Here is a 24,907-nt window from a genome sequence, read left to right as displayed (position 1 = left end):
ATCAGTTAAGACTCAAATATTTCTTTTTTGGTAGTGTTTAATGTGGGTAAGTGAATGAAAGACGAACAAAATATTACCATTCAAATAACGGGTGATCATCAAAAATTCCTGGCAGTAGGCGGTGAACTGCAATCGTAGGGCGTTGATTAAGTAATTTACTCTTTACAGAAATGATTTTTCATCAATATTTCAACGCCTACATAAGGTTTTTCTTTAACGATTACCCTTTATTATTGGGATTCATTTATAGACGGTTGATTACAGTAAAAATAAGGTTTAAAAGAGATGCGGAACAATAGATTTTTAACGCTATAGTTAAAATACAACTTTTGAATCCTAAAAGAACGACATTTAAAACATTATAAAAATATTTATATAAATATTCAATCCAACTCATTTACACATGAATAAAACAGTACGCTGGTGGATTTAGTAAGAAAATCATCTTACCGAGCCTCGTAACGTATACCCAACACAAACTAAGCCGTATTTTAAACACAAAAACAGCAGTCATAGTCTCGCACTATTTCCTGAAATGTATATTTTTCATGGAAATAAATCTGTCGGTGAATGATCAAGTAAGAACTTCCATTGATTATTTATTCGATTAAGACCAAGGCGGCAAACCATGATAGCAGTTTAGCAATGTTCCTTAAAATGAAATACATACGAATATTTATAAACAGTAAATTATATCAGTCTTCCAATAAACGTGGGGTAACTACAACTCGGTACTTTCCTGCCTGATGGCAGCCGGTTTCCCTGGTCGAATAACAACGTTATTCGTCTCCAAAATCAAAGGGACTGAGTAATTAGTCAAACTTTCATTTGACGAAGTTTTAATCGGGCCTTCTCCCAATTTCAACTTATCATCCAAACTCACAGTAGATGAGGCTGGTCGTAATTGGCAAATAACGATGCTCTTTGTCTCCTTAATAACAGGAACCGCGGTTTTATCCAAAGTCTCATTAGATACTTCAATGATGGTCTTGTCATCCAGGCTTTTAGTAGCCGGCTTGCATTCGTTGATGGAGTGGAAAAATTGCGACCGCAGTACAGCGGCTTGCGAAGATAACTTACGAGGCTTAACATCATCCATGTCTATGTAAATACTGTCGTTAGATAAGGTATCCTGAGCAGGGGATGCTTTGCCCATATTGGACTTGGAACAGCGCGCCCTGAAACTGCAGCTGCTGCCTATACTGGTTTTTTCCGCTTGATTCGCGGCTATGAAACTGACGTTGTCGTCGAAACGGACACGCTCCGAGGTACAGTCTTCGGTTGTCATGCAGCTACAAGAGTCGCTACCGTTGGCAGGCTGAAAGAAAGAATCTTTATTAATGGGTGTCAAAAACTCTTCTTAGGTGCTAAACCTCTTAAATAGCAACAAATATAGATTTAAAATACTACGCTATTTCAATTTTTGAAAAAATGACTCGTAAGCATCCATTTAGACCCAGGTCATAGGTATGGTATGCTTCACTGAAAAGAAAATTTTGTGCTCTTTCCAAATCATTACAGCATGCAGTTTCAATCTCGAAAATGATATTTGTTCGAGCGTTTATTACTTGTAAAATTCATATTTGTAAAACCTTACCTTATAGTTTATCAAAGAACCAGCCAAGGCTCGCACGCTAGCACCTCCATCATCCAAAGTAATGCTAGCGTTTACAGATTCAGTCAAGCTACTAAGACTGAAACGTTGCGCAGACGCTAAGTCCGCCTGAACTTCTAAGCGTTGTGCCGCTTGATGAAGACTGCCTGCCAATGCCACCTAAAAGAAAAGCGAAACAAAACTTGCGGTTTTAATTATGCAAGCAGCATTCATTACTTACGGTACTCGCACTTTCCCTATCGGCATCTTTGTGACTTCCCGAAGCCAAACTAAGACTCACTTCTCCTATACTGGGATTGGCGGGTTCCTTAGTGCTGATTGCGTCCACCGACGTTGCGTCCGGTGGAGTGGTAGGTTCGTCGACGGTGGATGAACCCCCACAACCACCGCTTCTACACAACGAAACGGGTACCACTCCATACACGTAAAATAGCAAAATTGGTACTCCAATGCCCACGGCTAAACCTGCGAGTAGCGGTGAGATCAGTACCTGAAATAAATAGATTTTATTAAGTTGCATGTAATATTGTCTTAATAGAGGAACTACATGTAAGTTGTGTAATGTGGTACCAGTACTAGATTAGTATAGCTACCGAAACGTTTCTGGATATAAAATGTTACCTCACTAGGGCAAAATAGCCTGGTCTCATAGTTTAAAATAACGTATTTTTTAAACAAAATATTTCATCAGAAAGCATAAATTAATTTAAAAAATATGCGACTGTATAGTCTGTACATAAGCTCCCAAATATGTTTCATCGTTACTGAGTTAGAATATATTGCATGAAGTGGCAACTTCGCGTAATAAATAAAGCGAAATGCATCCGAACAAGATAAAAAGGGTGTGGTGAGACAAATGGGGCTATATAAACGGGAGGAAAGGGCCATTCCCGCAGGAAGCATATAGCGATAAGGGGAGAAAATGGTTCAATTAGTTTATATTGTTGCTCGATAATTAAAAAGAATGTCGCTGAAATGTAGCTGTGCAAGTGATGTATTACAGAGAAAATGGATTATTAATTTAAAAAAACACTTGTTGTTTAAAATAGAATCGTTTAAAATGAAATCCAGGTCATTAGACATGTACATTGTTACTTAGCAAATCGCATATTTTCTATTAGGGAGTATAGGGAAAAACTAGTGCTTTCTCATACTATTTCATCGGCAGTTATTAAAAAGAGATATGAATACATTACTTCAGCAGTATTTTTTGCAAAGAAAATGCTCGAGGTTTTCTCCAACACATTTGTTTCATGGAACTTCGGTAAGTATCTCTGAAATGTTCACTAGAATTCGGCAAGTTGAAAGTCCAATGTGACTTTTCAAAAATAGTGGAGAATAATCGCATTTAAACACATTATTTATAATTACTACTATCTCAAAAACGGTTAGAGCAGATCACTTAGAATACCAAATTTCCTCAGAGATTTTCTTAAATGGTTCTCAAAAAATGTTCCATCCTATGTGGGAACACCCGGTATAGTACGCTCTGAATTACGTGAAAAAGTTTACCGCAACTAAGTCGCCCAATGAGCAATTTTTGCGACAGCATTAAAATGGTGCTTATCTTCAATTAAAGCATATTATGGATTCTCGGACAATAAATATATAATGGCCCTATAAAATCATAACTTGCAGGACCGTTCGTGGCAACACTGCAGCAAATTGGACAGTCGCTCCCCAGTTTAGCCTTCTCCTGCAATTTCCAATCCCACTTCAGTCGCATTCTGACCGTTCGACCCGGTTTTCTGCAGATCCTGTGAGTTTCGCTCCGCGCGCGTTGCCAGGGCGATAGCTCGATTTCCAGAGCTTTGCGGACGTAGGGCGTTGCATCTTTTGGAATTCTTCAATTAATAACAACCCCACTTCTTATGAAGTATACTGCGAGCGTTAAATATATGCGATTTTAGTCCAATATCCGAAAATGTCCGATAGTGAAGAGGAGGGCAGTGACAACACTAGTGGGGTGACCGATTGGCCCATCACTGAAGAATGGCTGCAGGCAGTGTTAAAGGAACACCACAAGGATTTAACTGAACCTGCTGCGATTACAATAATTGAATTCGCAGTCAGGCCTGGGTGTGAAACTGGTGAAAGCGTCCTCTCTGATATATTGGCTGTTACTGTTACTTATTGCCTGAGGTAGGCCCAAAGAGCAGTCCAGTTAAAAAAATCCAGCTATGATAAATGCAATATTATCTTTCGGTTCGTAGGGGCGATCCTGAAGGTGGAAACCACAACCTGAATTTCATAGTAAAACTCCTGCCTCAAGATCCTTTCAGCAGGTTTTTCGTAACTGAGGCTCAATTCGATCTGCGAGAAATAAAGTTCTACACTCAGGTATTTGCGAATTCAAAATATAAGGGTCATGAAATTCAAATATCAATCAGCCTCAACAAAGATGATTTAATTTAAATGACGAAAGAAGACACTGATACGCGATGATAGAATTAATTACTCAGGTTATGATCTTATCTGGTCATTAAACACCCGTTAATATTATGTGTCATCCATTTAGGAGGTTGTTATGTAAATTTGATTGCAGTGTTGAAAAATTGATTTATTTTTGTGACTATACATATCAAATTTTTCATGATATTAATTAACTTTAATACCGTCAGCTCTAACGCATTATGGTATTCATATTTTTCGCTTTCCTGCAGTTAAATTAAAGAAAAGTTGGAGATTTTTTTGCTCACCAAAACGATATTTTATCATTTGAAATGTTAAAAATACTATTGAATAAACGGTATGGCCAAGATAAAGGATGCACTCTATAATGAATCTTTTTAATAACATATTAAAATCAATATTAAGATAAATTATACTTCACATAAGCGTGATTCCCACGCTTAAACAATCACCCCTGTGTTATGATCGAAGAAACTTATGCAGATGTAAAGAAACATTTGTTTATAATGAGTAGGATAGTGTTAGAGCTAAACAACCGCTCCGTCTACCTCAATATTTTTAGCCAATTAACTATTATTGAGCAAAAATTTTTTTTAGGTAGTTCCGGATGTTCAAGCCTTCATAAACCAAAACCTCACAGAGGACACTGCAGACTTCATCTTGCCGATCCCCAAATGCTATTATGCCCATTACAGTCCTGGTGAAACTGAACCCGAGCCCATACCCCCTTCGTCCGTTTTAGTTTTAGGGAATATTAAACCCGACGGCTATCAATCCGTAGATTTCGCCACAGGACTTGATGTACAGCAAGCCAAAGCTGCCGTCGCTTCTATTGCCAAGTTACACGCTGTTTCCTTATGTTTAAAGGTGTAATTTACTATTTGATAATATGAGGATTTCCAATGACGAATTTTTAGCTAAATGAAGATCGCACTTTGTCCGAAAAGTATCCTTTCTTATTCCAAACATCACAGGCCTCCGATTCGTATCAGCAGCTCGTGGAACGGGGTCTTCCGCAACTGTTTGAATTCCTTGAGGCCAAAAACGACCTTAAGGAGGTTTTAAATGAACTAAATGACCTGCGACCCCATACTAAGGAAATCATCGAAAGTCTGCTCAGCCCAGCAGAGCCCTTAGCTCTTATTACGCACACCGACTTTTGGTGCAACAATCTCATGTTCAGGGAGGTGCACGGGGTATGTCAAAATACTAAACAAAAAACTACTCTTCTATAATTACTTTTTATGTGAAGAATTGCGAATGTGTCATTCTGGATTGGCAAATGGTGACCTACAGCAGGCCAACTAACGACTTGGCTTTGTTATTGGTTAGCTCAGTATCAGCAGATTTAAGGCGCGAGCACTCAGAGGAGGTCCTGGACCTTTACTGGGAGGAACTCACTTCTTTATGCAGAAAACTCAAAGTCAACATTGAAGAAACGCTGGGATACAACCGAAATATGTTGGGGGAGGATTTCAGGAAGGCCCAACTACTTGCTTTGCTTTTATGCATAGGTAAGAGGTGAATACTTAATAGAGAACGTAAACATGAAAAAATCTTTTTTAGGATCGGTAGATTTGGCCTTGGGAAACACCCAAATGGAAGATCGCCTGGTGGAGCTCTTAAAAGATTTGCATAAAGATCAGTTACTGAATGTGGCTATATGCAAGCAAGATCAAAAGTGAAGAAATAGCACAAACCGTTATTTTCCGGGTGATATATTGCTGTGAGAAAATTTACAAGTCAAATGAAGAAAACTTATGTACTACGAAGAAATTCGTTTCAACTTTAGTGTACTGATATACGAAGAAAATGTCAAAATATACTCGAAATGTATTATAAAACTAAGATTTTTCGGTCACTCCTAATTATTTAAAAAAAGGTAAAATAGTTTGCAATAAATCTAGGGCTTAATGTCTACTTAATAATCCGATCCTCGAACATTGCCAATTAGTCCCTGTCCCGCATTTTGCTAGCATTTTCCTTATGTGCCAAAAATAGTTAACTTTAAGCATAATATTACCAACTAGGTCTTGTATTATTATGCATTAATGTCGATGCATATTAAAAAGCCATTAATAAACCACCATCATGAGTTTTATTGAAGGTTAAACCATAAATTGTCTAAGTTTACTTATGGATTCCCAAGCCCCGGACTACAAATAAATTCTGCGGTAAGCCAGGAACAAATCGATAATTTCAATTTATTTCGTGGGCGGTTGACTGGGTTGGAAATTAAAGAATAAATGGAAAATAATGGGCACAAAATAAAAAAGGCGCTGCGTAGAGTCGAAGATCTTAAGTTTTCCCTACAGCTCCGGCAAAAAAATTCTTGACGTCTAACTTGACGTTATCGTCTAAGTAAAAGAAAAATCTCTTATACAGGGTGATACTTAACGTTACCGACACAGAGCAGGTGCGTGTAGAGGACCTATAAGCATGTCGATTTTTTATATGAAGCTTTTTTCTGATGCCATCGGTTCCTGAGACATCGACTTGAATAAAAAAATTTGAAAAAATTCGGTATTTCAGGAAAGCCGTAACCCAGGATAACCAAAATTGGGAAATGTTATTGTTTTATTGAAGTCTTTATTTGCTAAAAATTTGAAATTGCTGAAAGATCAATAAGGGGTAGTTTATGGGTGGATTACCCTTAAAATAATATACATTTTTTTAATTGAATTAAAAACTAAGGTTTAACAATATTGTAGTACATGTAATTTTACATCTTTTTGTACTGTTTTACATTTTTGAGAAATCATTCGTTATTGAGAAAAAAATATGTTATGATTTGATGTCAAAACCAATCAAATCGAGCAAGAAAAAATTATGTGCCTTAAAGACTAAAAGGCCACACTTCAACTGCTCTTCGATTGTTCTGTTATTGGGATATGACTGTTGTCAAATCTGACGCTATTTAATTTTATGCAGTTTACAAATATTTCGAGTATGATTAAGTTCATAGCTTATTATTATAAGAACAGATATTTTTTGTTCTCGATTTAATTAGTTTTAACCCACTGTTGCACCTTCAAACAATACAGAACCCCGATAATGACAGTATATTAATGTTTTTTTAATTAAATTTCAGCCATTTTGACTACAAAATTACTACAAACAAAATAAGATACACATCTTTCAGCCATTTCACATTTTTAGCAAATAAAGACTTCAATAAAACAATAACATTTCCAAAATTTGATTATCCTAGGTTAAGGCTTTCCTGAAATATCGAATTTTTTCAAAATTTTTTATTCATCTTCTGAAACCGATGTCTTAGCAACCGTGGGCATCAGAAAAAAACTTCATATAACAAATCGACATGTTTTTAGGTCCTCTACACACACCTGTTCTGTGTCGGTTGCGTTGCAAATCACCCTGTATATTCATATGATTTTTAATTTTAGAATGACTAGAGTTTGATTCCCCGATAGCTAACTACATAAATAAATAGTTTTGATATTGAACGAAGGTAAAGAGTTACATCTTGTATATGTTCAGGGTAGTTATCGCAATTACTAGCTTAAAATTGAGATAAAACTTATCCACAGAAAGTCAAAGGAAAAATAGTGATATACCACAAAGCTCGCTAACGTCAAAGATAGCTAGTTAGTCATTTTACAATGGGTCATCATCTTTCGGATGGCCAATAGAATAAAAATACATTATTTAAAAACATCTTTTCAGCTAATGTGGCAAAATAATTAAATTTAAAATGTCGGTATTCCCAGATATTTCTGACAAGAAACGGAATTTTATGTGTTGAATCTCAAAGTGGAATTTATTTATTTATCGCTTGGGAGCATCAAAGAAATATTTGTTATAGTTTTCCATTAATTTAAACAGCCTATACAGGATCTGTGCATGGGTATACAGGATGTTAATTTGAAAAATCCCCACCCCTATTGCTTCGAAACGGGGTAAATGTTTAAAGAATCGCTAGAACACGTTGATTTTGTTATCGAGAGGGAACAATTTTTTTGCAGTTTATGTAGTAATTCACTATAGACCCACCCTCTCGAATATCTTAAACGTTATAGGGGGTTAAGTAATACATCATTTTAAAGGACTTTCCACTCTTTACATTTTGGTACACCATTTGTTACATTCGATTATTGCGTTATCGAGTTACGCGTTTTTAATCATTCTAAAATCATTCTCTCCATTAATGTTTTGATATTGTGTTGGAATTAAGATGTTTTTTATTGAAACAAGTCTTTTGATTAGAACATTCTTGTAATAAATTAATTTACTAACCTATTGACTTATTGTTTGTTGAGACGACCATCAAAAGAAAAAATCCATTAATCACTGAAGCAACTGTCTATTAATCTAATAAATTTCCGCGTTCATCAAACAACAACATCAACATAGATACGAATTTTTTATTATTTATTTTTCGTTACAATGAAATGCCGTTTCGATAAATTTTGATGTTATCTTGCTTGGATTGTGCTTGGTTGAAAACGGGTAAAAATCGCACTTTTAAAATTCAATTTTATTTATCATTTCCGGAAATGTCGTCTCGGTTGTATTCGGGTCTCTGAAGCTGTATACTTGGAAGGAGCTCAAATTGAATAAAAGTAAGTTTTGGCGACTGAAAAGAAAAAAGCGATAGACGGACGTGAAATCGAGCAGTGCAGTGCGTGCTGTATTGAAAATAAATACTAAACGGAATCTCTCTTCTCGACGACCGAGGAATGATAATTTTGTTGACTGGATTCCAAAAAGATCATAATTCCAGCAGGTTCATTTGCGGTAAGTGATCGATGTTTGATCATAATACCTAATTTAACCACGCTTAATTTTACTTTCTGTGTTGGCGACCACTTTAAATAATTTTCTTCACTATCCTTCCTCAAGTATATACATGCTGTATATTATTTCGTTTTGTGTATCGTTTCCATGGCTAGACCGATAAGCTGTACACTCGCAAAAAAGGTGTCAAGTTATTTGAATGTTTAGAAGTCATCGTATCATTGTTATCATTCGTTCTATGACTCGTGCCTTTGCAAAAGATATCGATTATTAGATGATTCAGCTGGGTGATAGTACGATAAATATAATATTCGAAATGTGGGATAAATTAATCATCGAGTTAGCTCCAAAACGAAAATTGTTTGGCAACATATTTTTTAGTTTCCGAGATACAGCAGATTTTGGTGTCTAATTTCTGCGATTTTTTGGTGCCGAAAATGACGATCAGAAAAGAGCCTTTCCAAAGTTTCACGACCTCAATGGTAGTATCCATGATCAACATAAATTCAAGATTTTTATTGTAATTTAGAAAATTAAATTTAATGTTCTTGTGTTTCAAATGTCAACTGTTTGCACTTCTGATTTAAGCCGAAATTATTTGTCAATTTTGGCTCTTCCGGAGACAACTCTGATTGTTTCCAAGATTTTTTAAAAGTATCAAGTACATTATCGAGAAACGTGTTATTAATGAAAATTACAAATTTCGGACATTTTGGTGGAGAAGACGTTGTCTTTGCAGGATTGCGATACGATGTTTAAGGCTATTGTTCATAAGAGAGTTAAATTTATTAGAACATAATCTCATTCAGCCCTCTAAGTTGTTAATTTTTTACAGATTGAAACAAAATGTTAAGGTTGGTAATGGCTTTATCTTTATTGCGTATTTATATCAATTATGAACACGAAGTATGGAATTCTAAATTAGTATTGTTCTCGAAAAACATCTGACTTCTTTTTCGATAAAGCTTTTTTTGCAAGAGGAAATATATATTTTTTATTCCGTCAGAAAATGTTTCCATAATAAAACTATTGCCTTGAATGCGCAACTTTACTTCCATTTTACTAAATCTGGAAACGTCGCATATTACTTCCTATTGCATATCATTTCCAAGGCCGATCAGCTGTATCTTTGGAAAAGGCAGGTTGTACCGATCACTTCGTAGACGATTCGCTCAAATTTTAGCGCGGCAATGAACAAGACATTCGTAATGCGTACTGCACTAATAATCAGGATAATCGGATTTTCTTTTGTTCTAAAGAATCGTGAGGTACGCCGTCAATATACTCATGATTTAGTAAGTGAAAGTGGGTGGCGTTTAACTGTTATTTTGTGAGTGAAAGTGGATATTGCCGACGTAATTCTGGCTCACGCTTCTGGTCCTAGGAAGTGAATTCTGATTAATCTTTCTTGTGGTTTACAGTTAAGTTTTGTCAGTTCAATGAGAACGATGTAATAGAATTTTAGTTGAAAGTCGAAATTATTTGCAATTTTGGCTTTTCTGGAAGGCACTTAGGACTATCTTTGGACGTGATTGAAGAATGATATCTCAACTTGAACTGTTTCCAAGGTTTAATTTTTTGTGTTTCAAGTTTCAACTGTGTACGCATTTGCTTCGACGCGAGTAGAAATTAATATCTCGAATTGTTTTGAAGATTTTTAAATCTTTTTTTCAGGAATTAACAGTGAATTTCTTTTGTACCTCAGTTCTTAACTGTGTGTTAAGTCCAAAACGTACCTGTGACTTACATTAGAATTTCTAGTATTAAAAATTCTCACTGTCCTTACACATCTTCCTTATTCTTCATAAATGAAAATAATTTCTGTTCTTTGTTGAATTGTGTATACCATTTTTAAAATTACTCACAATAACACATGAATTATCGCAATACATTTTAACTGATTTGAATACCTATTAACATCGATCAGTACTACCAGTAAGTAAATAATATTTTCCATGCAAGATAAAATTAGAAATTATCAAATCGGCATTTCATTACAAACAAAAATAAACAATAAAAATATTCCTATTCTACATAAATGTTTCTTTTCGAGGTCTGAAGAAATTTATTAGATTGATAAACGTTTGCTTCGGTGATTAATGCATTTTTTCTTTTTACAGTAAATTGATTTGTTACAAGTTCCTAATCGTAAGACATGTTTAAATAAGAAAATCTTAGTTTCAACGCTATCAAAACAGTAATAGGAAAAATTATTTTAGCATGATCAAAGACACCAAAATTTGATACCGCCACAGTCGAATGTAACAAATGAGGTACCAAAATGTAGAGAATGAAAAGCCCTTTAAAATGATGTATCGCTTACCCTCCTTTACCATATAAGATATTTGAGAGGGTGGCTCTGTGGGGTAGAGGATTGAAAGAGGCGCAGTGAATCCTACGTAAAAATTGTTTTCCCTCAATAGTAAAATCGACGTGTTCCGGCAATTTTTTTAAACATCTAAGCTGTTTCAAGATAATAAAGGAGGGAAGTTTTCAAATTGATATCCTATACATATGTATATAAATCAATCTTTTACTCTGGCTATAGCATTCGTCCTAGAATAAATAAAACGCATCACGTATTTATACCTAATGTATACGGACCCACTTTGTTGTTATAATACTAGCAAAAACTATACTTAAAATTTTCAATTTGGAATTATGAGTAAAGGACTCACCGATGCAATTACTCCTCCAATTATAGCAGCATTACGTTTATGTCTATTGGCTGACCTGTATCTAGCGAACAGCTTCTTCCCAACCCAGACAGGAATACCTGAAGAGAAAACTTTAGCATTATTTAATGTAAAAATAAAGGTTATTTAGTGTGTCAATGTTATTTCGGGCGTATGACAAATCACAATGACAGTAAAAAATTCCATTAAGAATAATTGCTGTCAAGCAATTTTCTCAAGAAGTCATCGAAAGAAATAGTGTAATTTAATGTTGCTAGCCCTTACAATAGTTGTTTCTGTTTATTTTCTTCCCAACAAGCAAAATGTTACCTATCCAAGTTATATTTAGAATAAATACAAATGCAGGGTGTCTCAGAAATCATGACTTAACTCTCAGAATTTGTTGCAGTATTATTATTATTTAGTAGACACCACCTAGCGCTGTTGTCTGTCATTTTGGTATACTTCACAATTATATTTTTTGACACAATACTAATAACTGATTGATTAACTTGTACATATTCTTGCTGAGAGTTACTTACCAATGACCATTGCAGGGACGGTAATACCAGCGACTAGAGCGATACCAATGGGAGCACCTACAAGGGTTCCAAGCTGCCACAGAATTTTCTTCTTTCGAGACCACGGTTTCTTTCCCCAAAAGGTACATCCCGAAGGACTAGAAAAGTAGAAATAATTCCATATCAATGTTACTGAGAGGAATTGATATTTTACCTTAAAAAATGAAGATCGTTAATTTCTTTCATGCACAGCCAACAAAATTCAGCACCGCAGACGGCGCACATCATGTGGTTACACGAACCGTCGTCCATTTTTACGATCAGAACTTGACATCTTGGACAAGGCTTGATGTCGTCTATTAAAAGAAAATCGAATAATAATTCGGTGGCAATATGTATATCGGGTTTAAGAGGAATTAAAAAGCCTTAAAATAGGTAAAACTCCGATGTCTCGACCTATACTTAAGTTTCCTTTATAATAACAAAAATATAAACAACCCTGTACATGACACAGCATTCGAACACCAAAATAAAAAGTATGAAATGAAAATGTTGAAATATTAATTAAAATTACTATAAAACAGAACAGTCACTCGCAATAGGAAGGTAAACAGGTGACCTATTTTTGAAGGTTTCCCAAACATCTATACAACTTTGGTAATAACTGCTCTGTTTTATAGTAATTTAATTCAAATTTCGAGACTTATACGTTCTATTTTGCTAATAGAATGTTGTGACTTCCAGGGATTCTTAAGATTTTTAGCTCTTAGGGACATCGAAATCTAAGTGGAAAAGCAGCCATATTAACATCTTTAAGGCTGTTTTATTGGCTTTAAACCTAATATTGTATATTTATCAATGGAAAAATTGGCTTATTTGAATAGTTAAAATTATATATTTTGAACGCACTGTGTTGCGAATCCTGACTATAAGCCACAGACGACGAACGTATATTGGGGGATCGCTGAGCCCTAGCAGCATCGCAAGTTTGGTTTGGGTGCCATTCAGCTTTGCAATGGTAACAAAAGTACGAGTGACATCCCGGACGTTCGCAGCGCAGTTTTGGACAACTCGCACATTCTGAAGCAATAACCGCAAAGCTGCAATCTGGAGCCGGACACCACCTGGAAATTTCAATCGCACATAAGAACGCAATTAAACATAAACAAATAAAAAAAAACAGATAACTAATTATAAACATTAAAATGGAAAAGGAATGCAAAAAATATGATCATCTTACCTTGTATCCGGATCGACTGCAAGCACCCTCCGCACCATAAAATCTTCATATTTTTCGAACAAAGCGGGGTTGTTGAGGATAGTTTTAATTTCTGAAATGAACGACCAGTACCTATAATAACGCGTGTTTATTAAAAAAAACCAACAGAATCGTAAACGTAGGGCGTTGATTAAGCCATAAGTTTTTTTTATGTACAAATATGGCATAACATTTGGGAAACAACTCATCCAAGACACGCCTCTGATATTTCAAACGCCTACTTGAGGTTTTTTTAAATAAACGCCCTTAGTTTGTAAATGCACGTTATAGTGCACATAAAGAATTGATGAGAAAAATATACATTTGGTCTACATGAGTCTACATGAATCCTCAAATTTGTTCATAAAAATTTATGAAAATAAATTTTTATCAGCCAAAAACTGCAATTTTTTTATCAAAAATTAAATATGTGGGTGTGTTTGCATTAACTTAAATCAACAAGAAAATTGCGGAATTTTAATTTTGTTCAGAATGATTTCATACAATTTTTCTGAAGCACTTCCTGATTTGCGCAAACTAAATTCATCTTTTCTTTATGTCCATTTTGTATATTAATGTATTTAATTCTTTATATACATTGGGCAATTTACCTACCGATGAGGGCACTGAAAACACCAAACGAATCAAGCAAAGCAATAGTTAATACACTCAATTTCCATTCACATAGAAGTTATATCCACATTTTGCTCACCAGGTATTAAAAGCGAAGAAAGCAAGTAGCTTCTCTGATATAAAATTTAATGTACAACGCTATTAGGTAAGGATTTGTACCTATGTAGGCCCTCACCGAAAGTTTTAATTCCCAGTACGAAAGAAAATATCATTACCATTAGGATGCATCGCCTCTAAACATTCCGGACAAGATATGCACACTCTAGACTCGGTGATCTCCACCCGAAGGTAATGCTGGAAGCACGTAATGCATGCCCGATGTCCACAAGCATTTAATTCGCAGAAATCGTCTGGTGACAATTCTGCTAAGCATAGTGGACATTCCCAATATGGATGGTTTGTTGCGTCACAACTCTAAGGAGAAATGAAAGAATCTTACTAACGACAAGCCAAAGTAGTTACCTAGAAAATAATTTCCATAAGCGAGAACAGTACAAAAAGACAACATTGGACAGCTCTTGATTCTTGCGGCAATTATCTTCCAGACAAGTTGCCAAAAAGTTAAAGTATTTCAAAAATTGTCCTAATGACGGTTTGAAAAATAACTATTTGAAGCAGAAAATCTACCAAACGATCTGTGTACATATAGAAACTGTATGCATAAGCAACATGAAAATAATCTTTAGCATGCACCTTGGTAGATATTCTGCAAGAACTAACTATATGATGTGATAAAAACCAAATTTTTTACGACAAATCTATATCTATCAAAACCAGTGGAAAAAATTCAAGTCAAATTTTTATACCTCCATTGAAGTTTAAACTTTTGGCTTGTGGTACGTGCTATATACAAGCACGTACAATATAATTTTTAATAAAATCTTCCTGACAAAATATGTATGCTGATAACATAAACATCACTTATATATTATTATATTGGAAGATACTGAAATAACTGGATATCAAAAAATACAAACCTTGGTACTTGAAGCGTACATAGACGATTTACTGGTGGCCCGAAGTAATTCCCCTGAATGTCGGTCGGTGTCCTTCGATGTATTGGGCGACTTGCCATCAAGAGCATCTTTTCCTAAACAAAACGTTAAACTTAACTGTAATTTTTACATGACGTGATATTATACATAAAAGTAAAGTGTGCATTTATACCAGTTATAAACGGCTTTCTGGGTTGAGTATATTATTCCAACAAAAACTTCAAAGACAATATACAAAAGCTATTTGTGAAGTGCGTTGTTTACTTACATTATATTAACGGGAACTTGCCCATAATTCACATAACACAATGTGCAATAAAAGACGTTACAACCATGTTATTTACTGGACACCATTTCGGTATCAATTATTTTGTTTGTTACTATAATCTGTACCGAAAAGGTGCAAATTCACTTTTGTGATATCAGGAGTATGTAAATTTAACAGGAATTAGTTCTTATATAACACCTTTGTTCCTTGCCAAATTTATTCTACGTTCAAGGTTATTAAGGACTTTTTTGGGGCATTTAAAAAATTAGTAGACAGATAATTTATGCATGTGCCACAACAATCCTTATAAATGAGTTCAAACTTCAAACAAATAGCAATCACAGTTGCACGCAAATCACGTTTGATAAATTTAAGTTTGTTCCTTTCGCTTTATGGAGAGTATACAAAAAAATAGATAAAAAATACGCAACGGGACAACGAAAATTGATGAACAAAGCATAATGTGAAACAAAGCTTTAGTTTGAAATGAACTGTATTAGTTGCATTATTTGGAAATCCCATTGGCAGATCCTAACAATAGCAATTCGTAATTTCCTTGTTTTGGTGAAGCATTCAATATACTTTGTACAAAACATGCATTCCACAGATATATTTAAATCGTTATAAATTGGTCAGTTTCGTGGTTTGAAAAATAGTAGTTTTCTTGACTGGCAAATTTACAGTATGTTCTTAATGTGGTTCTAGCAAAAACATGTCTTCGCTGACCTTTATAGTAAACCAGCTGTTCTAGTTAAAGTGAGACGCATAAGAATTATTGAAACGGATATAAATGTATAACGTTTTTGGTTAACGTTTTGGAGCTATGTGTTCACCAGGTGTAGATACGTGTATAGACACGTAAATTTTGCAATAGTAGTAAACTGGCGCCAATAATGTGTATCAATACTTAAAGCAATGGAACTTTTTGTCGTCAGTAATTACACTGTCGTTAATAAACCATCCATGTTTAGATCCTGGTTAACCTTCACTCTTTCCTGAGAGGAAGTAGAGCTGTATAGATTGTTTACTCTGAGCGTTTTATTGTCCTGAGGTCAATGATAATAATTAAAGCCTTATGATCTTGAGGTCCCTAAGGACTTTTACGCTTCTTCTAGCAATGCTTTTCACACCGTGTTGACTACATTGGTGTTTCATGACACAGAGGTAATTCTTAGATACTTTACTTCCGTTGAGAACGGAATTGCTGCACCAAAAAGAGAAGATTCTTTCCAGTCAAGTTTCGTTCTTTTAGTGAACGGAGCAACAACTGTTTTCCTGGGATTGTTCGTCATGTTTTCCTGTTCGCCCCCAGCTGCACTCTACATCCAACACCTCCCAAATAATGACGTAGATACAATCGTGGTTGTCATGAATGTCGACGCTTCCTGTAGGGCCAGAGTGACCAAACAAGTCGTTCACGAGTAGTGACCGCAGAACAGGGGACAGGGCCCCTTGAGCCCCCTCCCGCGCATTAAAATTAAACGCGTGCCCATATAAAATAATTGTGATCATTTTGCATTTGAACATGTTGTGGATTTACTTAGTATCCGTCGTACTTTAACTGCCCCAAGAAGTGATTCTGGTTGTGAACTAAATCATTGCTAAATGATCCTTCTGTGTTTGCCTTTTGAGTTATAGGACAAACCAATGTTTACCGTCAGGTTGTTAAGTACCAATTTAAATCCACTTAGTAAAATACGATTCTTTTGACAGAAAAATGCTTATAATAATGCTCAGACCAATTTTTTAATTAACCTCAAAACTACAATTAAAACTTTTATAATATATAGAAAAAAATATTGACATTAGGGAAAGGAAGCACTTTATTGGGATCCAAATTGCGTCACTTTTTTTTCTCATGCACAACTTATGTACTTACGAAAGCATTTTGAAACGATAGACCAAAACCTGTATATTATTTCCTTGATGACTAATTGCGCTCATATCCAAATAAAACAGGGAACACGGCTAAAAATAAGAAGACAAAGAAATACTTATCTGATTTGTCCGAGCTGGTTATTGCAATAGTGCTTTTTCCGGATGACAAATATTTTTATGGTAATTTTCGCCTTGACATAAGGCTGCGTCAACCATTAGGAAATTGAGTATAAAAGGAGTTCAGGGTTTAAATTATTACTTCAATAATTATTTAATCCTTCCAACCGATTAATTATTCTTTTCATGACATAAAGGTGCGCAACGAACAAGTAAACAACAGTTACTATTCTGAGCGTATTTTTCAAATTGCTACAAGCATCAGGATCCAGGTTGTAAATTATTTACTGGCAACTCATGTCGTAATAGTATGAGCAATTCACAAGCTAGCTTATTCAAGGCTATTATAAAACGCATTAAAAAAAAGATAATTGCGAATTTTATGAAAAACCTTTAATTACTATTTCACCTGTGGTATTAGGATCGACTTTCCGGTAAACTTTCGTGGAAGTTCCAACGCCACTTCCAGAACTCCGCCTGCGGGTCAGCGGCGACGAATAAATCAACTGACGAAGTGACCAACGTCCAGGGAATCTCTTCTTATTTCTTTGAGCTCCCACACATGGAGACAAACCCGCGGCTCCTGTATCACCATTATCTAGCGACCCTCTCATAATGATGATATCAGACTGTTATTGATCGAGCACTTCTTTCTATTCGTAGAAACATTGCGAGTTGCGGATATGTTTTCCTAAATTGAAAAAAAAATCAGAATCATAAATACGTCTCTTATTGATATCTTAATAATTTACATATGTTTTAGATGAACGAGTGAGTTAAGGTTAGATAAAGAGGATTTGACAATCTTATTAATACGACTTTGAAAATTCTAACAAAAAAACAAAAATGATGTCACAATAAAACTTATGTGGTTGGGTTCTCAATGCCAAGATAGATATTGAAGCTATAAAAATGTTTCCACAGCGAAAATCCATTTATCTTAAATATAAATATCATAATGCCGGTTTCTTGTTGTCTTTATAGTACCTTCACAATTGTCAGACATTATTTTTAATTTTTTTATTTTTCAGATTTTGAGTCTGATGTATCCGTAGTCCGATCCACTGTAGTATAACGGAACCTCTGAAATTTTATTTTGATTATTTACTCCACAGTCAAAAGAAAATCACCTTGCGAATTCATTGCTTAATTGCAAAATTTTATACAGTGCGTTGAAGATGTTTAACATGATAACGCGCAATTGTCGTGTTACGTTGAATATGCTGCAAATTTTACCGTTTTTTGGCACTTTATAGACGGAGCGACATCATTTTCACTATTTCAAATAGAAGGTTCCGCATATTAAGAAACAGCAGGATATGTCCTATGCTTAGACAAGCCGAAATTCGGTCTGTAAATGGCGGTAGATAGTTCTTTTTTTCGAAATATCAACTTTCGAAAATGACTCTTAAAAATCGTCATCAGTTCTGATTAATCTTAAATTACCATACATTTTTAATCTTGTTTTTGGTTAAGTCTCAAAAACTCGAAATTAATTTTCCTCATAAAAATACTGTCTAAGTACACACGTTACTGAATATTTTGATCTATCAATAAAAAATTATATTTACCTAATTCGTTCTATTGTTATTTTTATTAGAATTTGAGTAATCTAAAGATTCATAGTAAAGCCATGTTTTAAAAATTTCCGCAAATTAAATTTGAAATGCCAAAACTACACTTTTCATATAAAATGCCATGTATGTATACATAGATAATTATTTTACTCTTACGATTTTAAATACATTTTTACAAGATGTTGCCTAAGACAAAATACGTCAGCACAAGCATATTAAAGATATTTTTGCCATTGGTTTTACAAGACTTTACCCTAAAACGTTACTTTATTTCGAAATTCAAAAAAAAAAAAAAATCGCCGAGATATCGGAAACCATATAAGGTGGAGATTTGCAGTTGTTAGCCAATATGTAAGTAAGTAACAATAAGTGCACGGGACATTGAAGGTTGGATTGTAATCTCCGTCTACGAGAGACTGGAGTAGCTAGTTAAAAACCTTTTAACTGAATGTATCTTCTCTATATTCATAGGAGAAAAGACGGGAAGTTAAAATTTCTGTTTCTCGAACCCTTTTTCCATTTCCAAAATTTCAACGATGAAATTTAACATGCATGTATTATATGCAATTATTACGCTGTGACTGCTGTTCAAGGTTTCAATTAATTTTTCGACCTGTGGCTCTTATTACAGAAATTTCTTAGAAATTATCTAATATAAACAAAACTCGAAAAATAAAATTATTCGTAATTTCATTGGTTAGAAACGTGATACCCGAAATGCGTATAGGATGCTCTTATTAACGTCCTAATAATACCAATTGCACCAAAACAACAAATTATTATGCAATACTCGGTGTACCTAGTGAAAGTACCTCGGTTTGCCAATTTATTGCTTCACAAAGAAAATTGACACTTCCGTAGCTAATTTCATTCCTAGAATTTATTGGACTCACATTTGATGAAATCTATTTCTTTGGACTTCCAATGGAGAGTTTTTGGGGGTTCTTTCCTTGTTTTAATATATTATATCTTCACATTAAGGTTTCCTAGTAGAGTATAAAAGTCTTAAAGATTACACAAAACGAAGATTTTAACTAAATTCTGAACCAATTTTACGATTAAATCCAACCATTTCGTCAAGCAAAGACAAAAGTTCATAAATAAACATGCAATTCGAAATTCCATTCTTGTGTAAGGACCACAAATCACTACGCATTTGTAAAACCTTGACTTTGATCATTAAAGTGAATAAAACTGGTGAATATTGTGAATAAATCATTGAGGTCAAATTGCTATCATGTTAACTAACAAAACTGCGAAAAGGAAAAATCTGGGTTGATTAGTTTTGATCTGACTTTCTCCTTATAGTTAAAAACCTTTACCCAGCTAAAAGAGACCTAGTACTCTTATCAGTGGCACCTAGAACTTATAGATACCTACCATACACAATTGAAGATGATGAAGACAAGACACCTATGATTTTGCACATGTAATATGTTTATACATATATAGAGTGGCCCAGAAACATTGATATAAATGAGTACAGCAGTGTATAGGGCGCTAGCGAATAAAAAAGTTGAACAAAGCGACTAAATATTCCTTATAAAAATGTTGTTTTTTTTTATTCCACAGTATGTTTAAGTTCTTTTTTTCTTCAGTCAATTGGGAATAAATATCATAGTTTTTGATTTACCAACTTGAAATCGCTCCTAGGAGGTTTTTGGGTGCGAAAAATTAATTCAACATTAGAAAGGCAAATTTATAACACACTTAAAAAATATAAAAATAGTTTAGGTAACCTCATGCACACATCCACTCCCACAAAAATTTAATGTTGAAAACAAATTCCCCCAACCTTGTGGGTTTATTTAATATCAATATTAAATAGTCGCTCCTAAGAGCTGTTTATTGGCTTACATAAAATCCATATTACCATTTATAAATGAAAGGGAATAACTACGCATATTTATCCTTCATAGAGTGCTGCAATAATGGTTATTAATAAAGCTAATTTTAGTATTAAGTGCTATACTTATATAATGTACCAGCATTAATGCTTTGTTTATAGGAATGACTCTCATTTTCAACTACTACTTTATTAGAAAATATGTTGAAAATAATTAAATTATACTTAGAAAGATATGCTCTAATATTTCAAAAATATATCTTCAAATATTAGTTCCATAATAATAATTTGATTGCAAAGTTGCACGTGGATAAAGAATTTTTGGTGAAAAGAAATCTTATACAAGTAAAACCTTGGCATAATTTGGCAATTCTAAAAGTAACAGCAGTTGTACAATGGAGAAATCAGATGTATGTTAAATTACTATGAACTAAATCCTATATTCCAAATTTGCTATGTGTAAATTCGTATTTAGTACACTATAGCTATAACAAAACTCAACAGCAACCACATATCAACAGTAAAAATCCAGGTAATAACCAGGCAACCTAAGTGAAAATGGATGAAATTTATACATAAATTATTGGACAAATCCATACATACAAAACCTAATAAGCAGCCATAATAGCTGTGGCATATGAGAACATTTGCTTTCATTCTAATCACATATGCATGACAAGTGATCTAAATTTCATTTCTACCGCAGAATACTTAAATAAAATGGGGTTTCCATTTTTTCCAAATGCTCCTGGTGGACACACGTTCAGAGAATGTGAAGGTTATAGAAAATATGAAATTCAACTAACTTGCTTTGCGAAACTAACTCTTAAATTAAAAAACTACCTACGTACTTAATTGAAGTGAGTAATATAAAAATATCTAACTATTATTCATAATGTGCAATTGATTTTTTACATTTAAGAATAGGTACACTCTGAATTGAATACTTGATCTAAAATAATCAGTTTTTACCTATATTTAATTTTAGTTACTTTAAAATTCAGTTCTTATAGTCATTCCTATTGCAGGGTAAATAAAAATATAGTTTTCTTTGAGAGATCGAGATCAAGACAGTGATTTATGATCTCAATTCTCTGATTATTAATTTCAATATGTATATATAAACATGTAAACTCTTAATTTAACAAAATGAATTAGACTGTTAGATTTTTTAACATCTTTATTGCCTGAGACATGCTTTTGGATAATTGGACAAGGATGAGAAACAAACATCAGCACGCATTGTTGAGACAATTATATTGCTAATCTTTTTACATTTTAGGTATTTAATCAGAGTTTCTACATGAGAAAAAACTTATTTTTATTTTTATTTTTATTTTTGAGTGTGTAGGGCGTTAGAAGTAAATGCGCGAGAAAAAAGTTATTTTAGAAAAACACCTGATAAAACAATTAACAACTCTTATCATTAACGCCATTACCAAATAAAAAATTTGCAATTTTTTAATCCATTTTTATGTTAGTATGTTCATTGTGAAAATGGGAGTGCACAATTTCAATCTGAAGAGTAACGTGTTTGTTGTCTCCTCATAAAACTGCAATATTTCACTGTTATTTTCAGTATGTGACAGTTCAAGGGCTCTTTTTTAGTGGCAAAAAATCAAATTTTTTAAAACTTTTTAAGATCTGTGAATTGTGTACAAAAATCTTTGTGAAACAAAATTGCTATCAAATAATATAAAAATGTTTATATCTAAATAATAACTGGTGATACTGACATTCTAGTTCTCAAACTTTCAAGTCAACGTAAACCCAACACACTTCATGAAGAAACTCATGAATTAATTTGTGTAGTTAATTAATGAAGAAATTGTTAGTGTAATATTTGCTTGAATCAAGTTAACACCAGTTACGCTTGACCAATAAAAATTGAGTATTTGCTGATTGGTACTGTTGACAGAAAGCATATGTTTTTTGTTTATACCCTGCTTTATATTATGAAGGGAAGTTTAGCATCCTATTTAAATAAGATAAATAAAACCTAAAACTGCATGATGTGATGAATCAGTGGTATAGTTGTTTGTTGGTAAAATGTTGCTGCATATGTAAATATAAATAAGAAAAATTTCAAGTATTGATTGCAAAAATTTAATTGAAATGGGATTTACTAGTTTTAATAATCATACTACAGTGTCTTACACTTAACCAAAAAAATGTTTGTTTACCTCGCCTTCTCTTTTCTATTTTTTTTTTTTATAGTATAGGATTTTTTCAAAATTAGAAATTCCAATAAAAAAAAAGGATTATATATGCTTACCTATCACTAATTAAAAATAACAGGTAACAATATGTTAATGTTACATTATATCAATCTATAATTCTATCTTTATAAGATGTTTAAATCAACTTTGAGGTAAGAATTCTTAAGAATATATGAAGTGGCATCACAATTGCAGCTAACAACTTACATATTAACTCTAGTTTTTGAGTCAAGCTCCCATTTACTGTTTCAAATAAATTGCACTACAAAGCAACAACTGATCAGTAGACTTTCAGTACTGATTGAAATGTCAGATCATGCATCTTCATAAAAGTAGTACTTGTTGAAAAGTTTAGGTAATAGTACATGTGTTATAAATTTTAGAAGCTGTAAAAGAAAGATTGAAAACTATTTTCAAATTTCAGCATCTTGTATTTCAGTAAAGAACTATTTTGTGAGCTATGTTTATAAGATTTTTTGTATTTTTGAGAGTAAAATCTGTCTAGAATTCTCTGAACAATATTTTGCAATACCCTGTACACTTTCAAACATTGTGGTAGTAAGTACTTATACATATGTGATGACTGTACTCTCAAACAACTGATAAAGACATGAATCATGAAGAGATATAATATTCTTTTATATCAAATTCTATCTAAATATAAGCAATAGATTAAAAAAAATCAATTTAACTGTCAATATTCCACACTGTACCTAATGGAATGGTGCATATCTTTCTCTCAGGGGGATAATGCAAATGAGGATTTATGATATCCACAACTCTTCATTACATCTTTTTCAAACAACGTGTTTTAAGCTGAATATAGTTAACTATCCGAAGTGGGACACAACAAAAACTACTCACCTATTTTCTTCCTACTAAAGATATCTTGAAGATCAAATTGTGCAAATGAATCACAACACAATGGGCGTAGGTTGTCCATCAAATAAGAAAACTAAACGCGAAATTTTAGCGATATTCGAGTTGATTTCTATAGTATATTGAACACAGATGCCAGAGTGTAAGGAATTACTTCATTACGGTATTATGTACACTGCGTTTTTCGATGTTGAGCAACAGCAAAATTGAAATTAATTCAAGAAATCCACTAAAAAAGGAAAGTGACAAGTGACTGTCGATCGAAGGTTTCTTTGAAGTTTGAGATAGGCGGCGACATCTGTACATACAACGACACATACATAGGTGTATGTCGATGTTCATGTGTAGACCGAGGTCAAATTTCTAGACTAGTTCTCAGGAATCTATAATAGTCAATTAACAGAAAAAAAACTTATACAGGATATCAGTTTTTGGAGTTCAAATATGGGGATCTCAATAGTCATAAAAAATACGAATTCGATTAAGTAGGGGCAAAGAAAAAAAACTTTTTAAAGTGTTAATATACATAATAGGAGGTACTGATATAAAAATCTTGTTATGGAATATGACTAAGAAATTTATTTTATTACCAGAAAATTTAGGAAAATACTAATTTATATAATAGGGAGGAATAAACTGTCATGAAATTACATTATTTTCATTTTTATCCAAATTTAAAGCATAATTGATAAAGTAATAGTTATGCACATCTAGTTGCCAATAATAATTTTACACATAAAGACCTAAGAAATTCAATTTTTATTGATACCTAATGAGTATTATTGAAGCGTTATGCAGAACGCGAAGTCAGAACATTTTTAATTCTAGTTTTCACCTATATTTCAGCCTTTTCCAAACATACATGTAATAAATATATGGACGAAATCTACTGCCATGAAGCATAAGTGGTCCTTCTAAAAGGTTTTTCATATCAGTATCATTTTAAAATGATAAACATGTGACTATTTTCTTCCAATAGGTCCAAATCTATCTGCAATTTTCTACAGGTTTTTGAAAAAGGTCTTCAGTTCAATCAGTGACCTTAGCACCATTTAGTAATCTGAGATTACCTAGCTCTAATACATTTCAAATCTGAAATGAACATCCCAAAGTTCATCTGGTCATTGAGATAGGGAGTCAAGTAATTTTTGTAAAAAGCCTTTGTGGGGTGACCTTAAAATGCACTTATTCTTAATACTGTTTCCTGCCACAAGTTGCCCCTAGTTAGCTCAATCCTTCCCTGAATTTTTGGAAAT

General features: G+C 33.6%; 2 protein-coding genes across 3 annotated transcripts; one reads left to right on the top strand and one right to left on the bottom strand.

Moving 5' to 3' along the window:
• Positions 1–68: 68 nt before the first annotated feature.
• On the bottom strand, positions 69–23,909 carry LOC136409363 (E3 ubiquitin-protein ligase RNF19A-like). 2 transcript variants are annotated; one of them, XM_066390797.1, is made up of 12 exons: positions 23,637–23,909; positions 17,540–17,821; positions 14,850–14,962; positions 14,088–14,286; positions 13,222–13,312; positions 12,891–13,105; positions 12,196–12,337; positions 12,003–12,139; positions 11,464–11,561; positions 1,836–2,105; positions 1,598–1,774; positions 69–1,318 (listed from the first exon to the last, which is right to left on the bottom strand). In XM_066390797.1, the coding sequence occupies exons 2-12, from the start codon at positions 17,742–17,744 to the stop codon at positions 722–724; spliced, it is 2,244 nt and encodes a 747-aa protein (XP_066246894.1). In that variant the 5' UTR covers positions 17,745–17,821; positions 23,637–23,909; the 3' UTR covers positions 69–721. The 2 variants fall into 2 exon arrangements, with proteins under 2 accessions (XP_066246894.1, XP_066246895.1); XM_066390798.1 differs by lacking the exon at positions 17,540–17,821.
• LOC136409624 (uncharacterized oxidoreductase dhs-27-like) lies at positions 3,328–6,116 on the top strand. Its single transcript, XM_066391253.1, has 6 exons — positions 3,328–3,757; positions 3,829–3,955; positions 4,625–4,894; positions 4,945–5,223; positions 5,280–5,541; positions 5,594–6,116. Exons 1-6 carry the CDS (start codon positions 3,540–3,542, stop codon positions 5,710–5,712), a joined length of 1,275 nt encoding a protein of 424 aa, XP_066247350.1. The 5' UTR covers positions 3,328–3,539; the 3' UTR covers positions 5,713–6,116.
• Positions 23,910–24,907: the final 998 nt, after the last annotated feature.

The sequence above is a fragment of the Euwallacea similis genome, chromosome 6, assembly GCF_039881205.1.
Source record: "Euwallacea similis isolate ESF13 chromosome 6, ESF131.1, whole genome shotgun sequence".
In the NCBI taxonomy this organism is placed as follows: domain Eukaryota; kingdom Metazoa; phylum Arthropoda; class Insecta; order Coleoptera; family Curculionidae; genus Euwallacea; species Euwallacea similis.
The sequence above is the reverse complement of the archived record's forward strand: the minus strand, read 5'-3'. Positions and strand labels throughout refer to the sequence as shown.